The following is a 12,164-nucleotide window of genomic DNA, read 5'->3' as shown; positions in this document are numbered from 1 at the left end:
GAAAATAAAATCAGTTCGGAACTTAGAAAAAATTTACAGCACTAGGAGAAAAAATTTGAATGAGACAAAAAAGTTAAGAGAGCCGTTGTCCTCGCTCCCCATAAGCGTGATTTTGACTTAAACTAAATGATGCAGCTGTAACGTGTGTCCGCGTAACAGTCACCCAAGAGTTCTTTTCACTGTATCGCGTTAAATTATAGACTGCGGGAAGTAGCAGAAGACATGCCGTAAGTCTACTTTCACAGAGCACCCAGATCACAATGGCGAGTCCGCCCGCCTATCTTCAAAATAAAGCCGTTACACTCAATGCGAGAGTTGTGGTAAGTGCAGAGCAGTGATTTGCCATAATGGGCTGCAGCACTGTTATCCGCTCACTGCTGCATTTCAAATTCTCAGCGAACTGCGCCAACAAAACTGCTCCAGCGAAACTTCGCCAGTCAAAGATCTGTTCTTTGCGCTTTTTGCGCTTGCTTTAATTTCGTATGCTGAGCTGTTTTGCGTCATTTCGAGCGCGTAATGTTTTCCTTGAGCGGCTGGATCCTTTTTACGACATTTCAAAAGTGCCATTTTTTTTTGGGGGGGGGGGCAGCTGGCGCCTTTCTGCGTCATTTCGAGCGCGTACAGGAGGCTCGTACAGGAGGCTCTACTTGAGTCCGTTATCTCGCTACGTCGCATCTCCAGTCGGATCGGCAGTCACATCGACCATTAGCGAGCTAAGACGACAAGGCTGGCTCATGATATGCCCTTCAATTAAAAGAAACCTACCACGTTCTGGCGTAGTCAGCGAAGGACACCCTCAGTTTGCTTTTTTAGGCGCGCGGTACCAGGAAATTGCACTGAGGGTCAATTGCGTGCAGAGGCAAGGGTACTCTGAGAGAGTCCGGCCAAGCTGACAACTGCAGTTTCCTTCCCAGTGCATTCAGGGTGGTACTTCCGCCTTGTCTCTAATACGGGATTCCAGTAAGCAGAAGCAGATTGTGCGCCGCTTTTGCTGCTGCGTCAGAGACAAGGTTCCTCAGGATGCCGGAATGACCTGGTAGCCACTGAAGGGAGATGCGGTGCCCGTCTCGTAGTCCAAGTGTGTGCAATGCGCGTAGCTCGCGCGCAATTTGGCTGCAGTGGTGGGATGGCTTCATCAGTGCTTGCACGGCTGGCCGCGAATCGGTAAGGTTCATCCATTGCCGACCGGGACTAATAGTGATGTGAAGGAGTGCCGGTTTATTAGAATTTAGTAAAGTGGACGACATCTTGTGACTGTCTCTTTTACAGTTAGTCGGACCGACGAAATCCACACAAGACGCCCCTCTCTGCCCCAAACTTGCCGAAAAACTCCTTTGAGGTCGCCGGACACCACATAGTGGACTCCTTCATATCCCATAGTGGACTCCATCACATCACGTGGACTCCTTCACGGACTCCTTCACATCACATAGTGATGTGAAGGAGTGCAGTTCAGTAACCTTGCAATTCAGTTTAGTAACCTTGCAATGACACCCGCAAGACGCCCCTCTCTGCCCCAAACATCCCGGAAAACTTCTTTGAGGTCGCCGGACCCCACATAGTGGACTCCTTCACGGACTGCTTAACATCACATAGTGATGTGAAGGAGTGCCGCTTTATTAGCATTTAGTAAAGTGGACGACGTCTTGTGACTGTCTGTTTTATAGTTAGTCCGACCGACGAAATCCACACACCTACAGCTGGCAAGACAAACGCCCTTCCTCGACCTTCGCCATTTCGTCGTACTACGTGCTTTACACACACCCGAAAAAAGGAAAAAGAGCAGAAAAAAGAAAATAGAAAAGAAGTCCTTGAATCTACCGCAAAGCTCTCCGTGAATTGTACCTGCACATACCATTTCAATTCTTCTGCGAACACTGGCTTCCTGAGCCGGAATTCTTCGGACTATACGGGCTGTTGTTGTTCACGAGTTTTCTCTCTTACACACAGTTCAGTAACCTTGCAATCGCACCCGCAAGACGCCCCTCTCTGCCCCAAACTTCCCGGAAAACTCCATTGAGGTCGCTGGACACCACCGCAGCCCAGCTTAAACCATTCCCCGCTATTTCTCCCGACTCTCTCGTATTCTTCGCTTTTTCTCTATTGCGGGGTCCTGTCGCAATAACCGCACCTCCGTTTCTTGCTTACTATTTCGCTCCTTTCAACCGACCGTTGAACCACTCTGCTGTCCTCCTTCCGTCCCCACTCTCAACAACCTCCCCCCTCTCTCTCCAACTGAATCTGTATCTATGGGTGGTATTCAATGAAAAGTTTAGCGGGCGATTTCTCCGCTTGGCAACACTGAAAACCGCCATGTCGGTGGCCACCGTGCAACCGCATGCGCTTTGCGCCCGCATACAGCAGAAAAAAAAAACACCAGACTACATCGTCTGCTGCGTTTCAGCCCGATTATCGGTAGTGGCGTCAACAGATAAAATATTATTCGCACTCACATTAAGTGGTGGGGTTCTACCTACCCTCGAGCCCTTCGAATCCACGGAGGATGAAACCGCGGCTGCGAACGGCGCGTATGAGCAGCATAAGTCCGACGCGGCATTTGGCTCCCGCCGCGGATGTCGACGCAAGTGCGCGCGCACCGCATGCACGAATTTATGCCTTGTAGGTGCCTTCTAATGCGTGGTTGAGTACAAAAACCGAATAATTTCTTTGGAGAAATGGTTCACGCGTACACCGATTTAGCACTGGCTTTCTCGTGCGCTAAATGTTTCACACCCAGCCAAACAGCTCACGTCTGAATTTTTAACGCGGCGGCTGGCAATCCGCCGATCTGCAGCGGCTACTTCATACGCGTCTGGCGATAGGTAGATCTTACTGTGCTGCACTCAACAGCACTTGTCGTAGAGGTATTACTTTGCGTTCAGAGGGCAACAGTTTGGTAATGATGCAGTTCCTGCTGTCAAATGAACAACTGCGGTCACGTTGCAATTTGTGCCACGACCGACTTGCACTCGCTCGTAGATGTGCGCGGAGGGTGTGATTGAATTGCAGAGAAGGTTGTCACATTCATGAGCGGAATCATGACTTTTTGAGTAACCAACACTATCGTGGCACAACTGACCATCGTATCACTGTGATGAGGCGCCTGTGAAGGAGAAAGAAGCGGGCCGAGCAGCGCGCGGAGCGTGCAGAAGAGAGAGAGAGAGACAACCTTTAATCGAAAAGGATGACCACATGTCACGATAGGGGAAAAGAATGGGGAGGGAGGGTAAGAGAAAATAAACACATTAATGCTGGTCCTTCTCAGTAGACTCAATAACTGGGCCAATTCTTGGAACCTGCAATTCATGGGCCAGTTCATGGTGTCGCTATTGGTTTGTGCATGTTCACCAGTTCGTTCGGGGGAGGACCCGCTCAAACAACCCGTGCCAGACCGCTTTTAATTGCATAAACTGCTATTTCATATAATAGTTGTGCATCAGTTTGTTGTGGATCGGGATGGGGTTGGGGAGATTTGAAGGTACCGTGCGTGGCGAAAGCTGGGCACCATTAAACTAGGTGTGTGAGGTCTGATGAAGTCGTGGTACGGCAGTGAGGACATCGAGGGGGCAGTTTAGAGGTATACCACTTTTGAAGTGTTTCTGGTGTGTACGCTGGATTTGCAATATATTTGTTAATAAAAATATCGCCCGAGCGAGGAATAGGAGGTAGGTGGCTGAGGTAGCCAGCTGGAGTTAGGGCTTTTAGACGGATGCGCCGGTCCTTCATGTGCTGGTACCGTAAAAACCCGCGTATAATACGAACCCGAATATAATACGAGGTAATATTTTAGGGATGCAAAATTGAAAAAAAAATTATTGGTTCATGTCCTAGCGGAGCGGTGTTAGTTTACCGGCGCGGTGTTCACGCTCGTATCACACAAGTTAGGATAAGTCCCCGCAGTTCTATCACTGTCATCCTCGACCGCGCTTACTTCCGACAATTCCTTGTCCGAGGTGTCCTCCCAAAGGTAGTCATCTTCTGTACCATCGAGGGCGTTCGATATTCCACACTTCTTGAATGAGCGACATACAAGATCTTATGGGGTGCTCGCCCACGCATCCGCAATCCACTTGCACAGAGTGGCTGGCGATGCCCGTTTCAGCCGCCCCGTCGGTGTGAAAGCAGGCTCACATGAGCGCATCCACTCGGCGTAGCACCTTTTGACAGCGTCTTTGAAAGGTTTGTTTACACAGACATCAAGCGGCTGTAGTTGCGATGTCATCCCACCCGGGATGACAACGAGTTCAGTGACGCAATCGCGAAGCAGCTTCTTGACAGAGTCAGCCAAATGGCAGCGAAATGCGTCCAGCGCGAGGATGGATGGGAAGGACAAGAGTGCTCCGGGCCGCGTGCACCACACCGACTTGATCCAGTCCAGGACGAGGTCCTCATTCATCCAACCTTTCTCATGACATCTCACGATGACATTTCTTGGCAGGTCCTCACCTTTAGGAAGCGTCTTGCGCTTGAAGACCACATAGGGAGGAAGCTTGTGGCCGTCTGCCGTGCACGACAGCATGACGGTCACTCGCGTCTTCTCATTCCCGGTGGTCCGGACACACACTTGTTTCGACCCCTTTTCGTGAACGGTGAGGGGCCATAGCATGTCCAAATAAACTGGCGTCTGATCAGCATTGACGATTTGGTCTAGGTGGAAGTCCTTCGATCTGCGCAACGCAATAACGTGGCGCTGGAAAGCGATCAGCAACTCCTCTAATGCTTCGGGGAGCTTCTGCGAAACCGAAGTTCGCCGCCGCAGCCAAAATCTCTTGCAAGCTCCCGAGCCTTCGCCCGCATGAGCTCCACGCTCACAGCCAGATGCGCAGCTCGCTGTTCTCTCACGAACTCCGTCAGCGCGAGTTCGATTTCCGGAAACGTCCCATTCTTCGGCCCGCGAAAGCTTCTTCACGTTCCGCTGCACGCAAAGATGGCTTCTTTCTGCCGTCGCCATCCGCAAATGCTTCCCTCGGTGACGCCAAACTGCCTCTCGGCCGCACTGTTACCAACGCTTTCTGCAGCTAAAATCGCCCTTCGTTTGAAGGCAGCGGAGTACTGTTTGCGTGGCCACGACATACTCGTACTCCACTACTGAGAACTTCGCAAAGCGTGATTCACAAGAGCGCATGCGTGTTGCCGAACCAAACGCTAATCCATCAACAAAGAAATGGGTAGCTAGCACTGGCTAGGGCTAGAATTGGATAGCCACGTAGCAACGAAGCCAAGCCGCAGCCCCGAGGCAATAGCGAAACCAAAACGTGAAGCGGAAAGTTGGAATTTCTGTTGTTTTGTTTGGATCCGAATATAGTACGAGGCTGATATTTAGGACGCTAAAATTTAGAAAAAAACCTGGTATTATACGCGGGTATTTACGGTAAATACGCATCGCTTGGGAGGGAGAGGGGGACCGCGACGGCCGTACCCCAGGCACCAGTGCAGGATAAGAGGGGGAGCATTCCTGAGCGGCACATGAGCCGCCTGGTTGCCTGAAGAAAATCGTTCGAGCGTGCAGAAGAATCGAATCGGCAAGGGTTCAGCGGACGCATTTGAAGCGCTTGGCGAGTGAGCGCGGCCCTGTGATCGCTTGGAGCTAGAAGCCAGGGTCTCAACCGCTGCTGTTCCCGGAGAGCCGTCGGCCGCTGGGCCGGTTGCCGAAGCCTGTCTGCTGGCCCGTACCTGGATCTGGTGACGCGGGCTCTTCTAAACGGTGGCTCTTCTGAAAAGGGTCAATCTGATTAACTATTAGCTTAAATAGCTTTGGGAAAAACACGTTGATCACGTCCGTTTGCTTTGAAGAATTTTTCGGTGTTGTGTGCCTTTATTAAAAGCGAAAAGGACTGTCGTCGAAAACGCAGCTCTGCGGGTGCCCGCCGTGTCATTGTAGATCATCATCATCATCACCAGACTATCTACACCCACTGCAGAGCACAGGCCTCTCCCAGTATACTCCAATTACCCCGGTCCTCTGCTAACGGCGACCAATTTATCCCCGCAAACTTCTTGATCTCATCTGCCCGTGTAACTTTCTGCCGCCCCCTGCAACGCTTGCCTTCTCTAGTGATCCACTCTGTTACCATTAATGACCAATGATTACCTTTGCTGTGTCCAGGACGAATTTGAAGGTACTGGAAGGCTTGCAAGCTTGAGCACTGCGAACATGTCTGGGCCTTTCAAAATTCACCTCCACGATGGGAACCTTATGTGAGGCAAGGTGCTTTTCTGTGACCACTCTCCGTTCACAAGAATTGCTTCGTACTGGCCTTCGGCATGTTTCTCGATGTTTTGCTCATCCACTGGCTGCCGCTTCTGCATTTGGCGTGGCTCACGTCCTGCCATTTAATTACCTCCACCCCAGACTGCCTGCTACTCCACCGTGGTTGTACGCGGCATGGGTTGTGTGCACCACTGTACCTGGAATAGGCAAAAAGCCGCCTATGCCCGCATCTGCCTTGACATAATTTGTCCTGGAGCATGTCCATACCCGTTATCCAGACCACGTCTAAGTGTACACGAATGGATCCGTGACTTCGGCCTCTTCGGCAATCGGCGTATGGATTCCGTCAGCGGGACGGCCCATTAAAGAAAAGCTCAGCCACAGAAAATCCTTCACGGCCACTGAGCTACCAGCTGTCAGAGCAGCACTTCTTTACATAAGCGGAAGTCCCGCTCGACGGTAGGTAATTCTTTCCGATTCCCGGCAAGCCTTGCAACTACTAAATAAGCCGCCTGATTGTCACCATCAACTTGTCTGCGATATGACCGAAATATTTTCAAGTGCGGCGCGCGAATGACATGAAATTTTGCTTCAGTGGATACCAGGTCATTTTGGTAAAACGGGCAACAAGATCTCCGATGCGGTTGCCAGAGAAGCCCACGACCTCAACTTCACCGTTGGAATGCCGTTTTCCAACGAGGATAGGAAAGCAGCTGCAATTGATCTAGGATGGCAACTCCACCTGCCGTCTTGGCAGGATCGTCTGAGCAGTTATGCGCCCGTCCATTCTATTGACTCTCAGTGCGATTTCCGTATCCACGGGGCCTGCCAAAGCGCACTGAAGGCGTGCTACAGTGGCTGCGACTTAATCTTGCATGCACCCGAAGCTTCTTGTTTAAGCTTGGCTGGGTAGAGTCGTCATTGTGTACAGTGTGCTCTACTGCCGACAACATCAGGCACATTTTAAGCCACAGTTCGCGATATGCCAGTAAGCGGGCAACAGCATCGAAAGCACTTGTGCGACTACGACGCGGTGTCCTCTAGTACCCTCACACTTCCTTGGACCCTGGCGAAACCGTGAGGAGGCAGTGCTGGGTAGAAAAAACACTGCGCACTTTTCTTGCGGAAACAGGGCTAGAAGAGATTCTGTGAACCCTCTGAGCATGTACATTTCGGATATGTGTGCATTTCCCATCTTACTCTTCTTTTTTTCCTTCATGTTCATTTTTTTCTCTATTTTTCGCTGTCACCTCACTGTATTCACCCCATCTGGAGTAGAAAGCCCTACAGTTAGTGGGGCTGACCTCTTCAGCTTTCATTAAAGGCGTTCATTCTCTCTTCCCTTCGCATTACATGCCCTGCCCACATCCATTTCTTCATCTTAATTTCTGCTCATATGTCCTTAACATGCGTTTGTTCTCTGACCCACTCTGCTCTCTTCTTGTCCCTTTATGTTGCGCCTACCATATTCCGCTCCATTGCGCGCTGAGGCGTTCTCAATTTAAGTTGAATACTCTTAGTGGGCCTCAAATAGGCTGCACCCGCATGCAACCAGTGAATATCATAAACTGCTCTCGCAAAAGGCTTCCTCGACGACCCTGAATCCTTAGCCGAGTGGCGCGCACAATCCGCGGCACGTTTTCCCGGGAACAACCGCGGGGGAAGGGAGCGCCCTGGCATTCAACACGGCACGGACGGTGAGGGAAGAGTAGCGACAGCGTACGTTTGAGAGCGTGCTCACTCGGCTTCGTTATTGCGCGCTTGTGTACGCACACTATACTATCTATCTATCGGAACGAGGGTGCGGGGATGGGTCGCAGACAGGAGTCGTAGTCGGTGCCTCTACGCGAAAGGCTGTAGCCGGCAGTTCTTGATCACTCGAACCCTGCACCTCGAGAAGGTGGGATCGTAACACGTTTTGAGAAATATACACGGTTTCCTCTGCCAAAACGTTCTTTAGAAGAGAGTACATAAGGGGCGTGGTTGGAGCGCTGCCGGAAAAACCACCAGGCGTGTTTTTTTTGCGGAAGTTCTGTATACAAACAATAGCTAATAATAACGGCAAGGGTGCACAGTTTATGTCGAATATGTGCAAAAACTAAATGTTAAAATCACATACGCATGAACAATAGAATCGCAACCATTGAGTATATGGTGGCAATCCACATGTTTCTGTGATGACACTTTGCCATTTTTTTCACGTGTACGTCTGGGGAAGTCTTTAAAGCTTGTGATAATATTGTGTGTTCTAAGAGCCATTTTTCCCTTTAAGGAACGGATGAATGGTAAACCTACTCTGGTTCTTATCAAATACCTATTTCATGTGGCATCTAAAGCCGGCGATAATACTCTAACAGGTTAATGGTTCCGATTTCGCCCCTGAGCTTGATATCTACTTTAACTCTATAGAACACAGCTAGGTACGTCGTAACAAGATGTGCAATGCAAACCTCGGAAACAAGAAGCGTTGCGCAATAAACCATGTAAATATGTTTCTAAAAATACACCCCGAAAGTGCTCCGCCACACAGAATTACCTCGTCTCCCCCACAATGCTTTTCGCGGGATTTCTGCTCGGCTACCAATTCAATTCATTACACCACTTTATTCTCGTTTCCAATTTGCACCGTCAGCGCTCCCTCGAGAATGATAAAGCTATGCGACTCGGCGCACGTTAAGTTCCCCAGGTGTTCAAAAATATCCGGCGCCCTCCGGTAAGACACGCCTCAGCACCTGTGCAGCGTCGGCGAATTAGAAATCTTAATCAATCTATCAAACATTTATTTGACTAAAGCGCCGATTGGAAATATTCGCTCGGGCAAACGCGTCAAATATATCAGACACAGAGACCATTTGCTTCAGTGGCAATTTTGTTGTGAGAAAGCACTCCCTCTAATCAAGGTCTATTCACCAACCGCCGACCCCTCCCTCTTCTTCTCAGCATCGCACCAGGAGGCTGCGACATGGGGCGCGGCCGTTCTTCTCCCGAGCCGTCGCGGATCCCGGTGCTGCGCAGCCCGGGCGAGTCGGCCGTGTGGACAACGCTGGAGAACAAGCTGAAGCAGCTGGACGAGATGGCGGCGCCCAGCTCCTATATCGGCCTGCTGGCGGGATGCTGCAGGGACAGCGTGCAGGCGGCCCGGCAGATGCAATCCCAGCTGGAGGCCACCAGGGGCGAGCTGCAGGCGCTCAGGCTGCAGCTGCGCAAGAGCAGCGATCGCGTCGCTCAGGTCAGACTCTGTCCTGAACTTCACTCGCCTCCACTCCGCCGTTAAAATAGTTTTTTTTCTCTCCATCTATCGTGCTACTTACTGTGTCTTGTAGCTTGTGTCTTCTCTGAGACAAAAGCGGAAGTGATCGTTTCACATTTCCGCTACCATCCATTCAAGCCATGTATTTATTCATGCAGAGATTTACTGTTTACGGTTTTATGTTCAGCGTTACAGACATGCAAATTGAAATTGGTGCGTTAAGCTTGGGCCAGGAGGGAATGTGTATTGGAGGGCTTCGAATGAACTTTACAGCCTATATAACATAGAGATGCTGCGAATGCTTCCACATACCTGCGGCTTTTCCCCCTCTACACCTTCCCATTTGCCTTTTACACCCGGTATATAAAAGGTGGGGAGGGTAAACCTTCTACATTGCGCATTACTACACTAGACGGAACCAAGTAGACTCAATGTGGCTGGTGCGCTGCAGTTTGTCTCTTCGATCGTTTTGTGCGCTGCTTCGCGTAATAGATCAAGAAGCATAGGCTGCAGATTGGGACATTTTGAGCCAAGTACGATGTGTAAATATTTGCGTGGCTCTATCGACTTGTGGCTATAATAGCGACATTCAGTTCTACAGAACATCACACGTTTCCCGCCAATCATGGCATTTCACGCCCTGTGGGTCTGGTATGTAGTATACACTTTTGTTGTCGGCTCCGTTTCAATTGGTCGAATTCTACACAGTAGGGAGTACTAGTTGTCATCGTTAACGATTTATTCTTCTCCTACCACTTGTTAAAGAGCTCCGAAATTACCCGCAGGATCATAACATTGCCTTGTGTTAACTTTACTATGATATTAGCAAGTGGAATTTCATAAGCTAAAACCCTCTTATTGATTCTACTTATTCCGCAGAAAAAGTCTTACCAGCTGCATTAAACAAAGTTGACTAACACAGTGATGCTTGCAGACACATCCGTGATAGGTCTTCGTTTTTGTGTCTTCACGAAAACTCCCCTCATAATTTCAAATCTCTTACCAGAACGAGACTTGCGTCGGTTACGAAAACGACAATTCGGCCCCGTATCTACTCTCTTTAAAGCTGCATATCTGCCCGAAAGGAGCTAGTTTTAGGCCAACCCAGCGATGTACATGACTTGCGCTCCTCTCTCCTCCTGCCAGCTTTGATGGTCTCTTCTTCGCCTTCCACTTGTCCCCTGAAGGGTGAAATGAAGGTCTACAAATTCCATTCAATTTTCCCGCGTTTGCATAACCCGCGCGCAAGCTGTTTGATACTGTTGTCCTGATGACCTTAAAAGAGCTCCAGCCCACTATTTTTTTTGTTTTGGTTTCGCGTTTGCTTTTATGTCGCCACTCTTTACATTATTTTGAGATCGTTGTTTGTTTTTATTTGAGTCAGTCCATGAGTTTCTAGTTAATGTACCTTAACTAAGAACCTGGTTTAGAGACCTTAAAGGAAACTGTACTTAAGCCGAGCCATTTATTGTCGCGCGGACAAGCTATGCTGCGACACTTCTAAAAGCCCATAAAACCGAGCAGGTAAACAATTTTTACTTAATGACGTCATTCCTATGGTACAGACTTCATTTGCCTGCAGACATTGGCTGCTTTGTAACACCACTCTCTTAGGTGCGTACATCAGAACCATGGTACCACGTTTCATAATCTCATATAAACGTACTTCACCTGTGCAATCAGTTTATCCTTCATGCTTATTGCGTCGGGGAACGCATCTTCTTTGAGGAAATTCTCTTCCACAGATAAAGAGGAGTACCCGACTATAACAAAGCTCTGCGCCCCATATCGCGATATTCACGTGCCCACAAGCAAATAGACCATAATGAAGATGCATAAGAAGTAAGGCAATAGGCATTGTTGACACGATCCCGGTTGCTGTTATAGTGAAAACAAATATCCCGCTAAGGAACTTAGCTCGAATGTTCGCTTTCAGGCGTAGCAAGTTCGCTTGTGTTGTTCGGACAAATTTTTATGGTGCATACGAGTTGTACACCGTATAAAGGCGCACGCTGCTGGTATTTATTTATTTATTTATTTATTTATTTATTTATTTATTTATTTATTTATTTATTTACACACTATGAAAACCAATAGGCGAGAACAGAAAGGAGTGGGGAACTACCTACATAACGCGCACTTGTTTTTGCAAAAACAGCATTCAAACACACAAGGAAAACAAATTACACAAGGTTGGTTGAGAAAAGACTACTACGTATGACTGCTTTATAGTGAGCGTCGTCACTGATGGCAGCCGTGGTGGGAAGGAAGAAGGAAATGGTTCCGTTCTAGGCTGGTTTTGGGGATAAAAGACTGATTATACATGTTATCGCGACAATGTGACACGCCAACTTTGCTGCAGTTGTCACTTTTGACGCGTAACGAAGGGTATTGATAAATATCCTTTGAAGAAGGCGTATGGTGAACAACCAAAGACGGAAGCATTTCCGGTGGTATGAAAGGTTGGCGAGATTACGCGAATTTTTTGTGTGATACACTGCCAAGGCGCGAGTAGGATGGTAATATGTAACGAGCTGCCCGGTTTTGGACTGATTCAATAGGTTGAACGCGGTTTTGCTGAACGTGGTTTGGTTGGGATGAAATTGTAGCATGCTTATTCTTATTTGGAATGTACCAGGGCTATGTACAGTGTTTATTGAAAGGAAGGCGGTACAGAAGAACAATTGCGGCGAAAATAACCTA

At 48.9% G+C, this 12,164-nt stretch overlaps 1 protein-coding gene across 1 annotated transcript in view; it reads left to right on the top strand.

Moving 5' to 3' along the window:
- The first annotated feature begins 9,131 nt into the window (after nucleotides 1-9,131).
- Nucleotides 9,132-12,164, top strand: part of LOC144167086 (uncharacterized) — a 31,305-nt gene continuing 28,272 nt past the window's right edge. Inside the window, exon 1 of the mRNA XM_077696475.1 lies at nucleotides 9,132-9,440. Within this exon, the coding sequence (XP_077552601.1) occupies nucleotides 9,174-9,440 (267 nt within the window). The 5' untranslated portion in view covers nucleotides 9,132-9,173. The remainder of the gene's footprint in view (nucleotides 9,441-12,164) is intronic.

Source organism: Haemaphysalis longicornis, unplaced genomic scaffold, assembly GCF_048455015.1.
Source record: "Haemaphysalis longicornis isolate Haplotype H1 unplaced genomic scaffold, Haemaphysalis longicornis Haplotype H1 scaffold_2, whole genome shotgun sequence".
Lineage (NCBI taxonomy): Eukaryota > Metazoa > Arthropoda > Arachnida > Ixodida > Ixodidae > Haemaphysalis > Haemaphysalis longicornis.
This window is presented reverse-complemented; position numbering and strand designations above follow the sequence as displayed.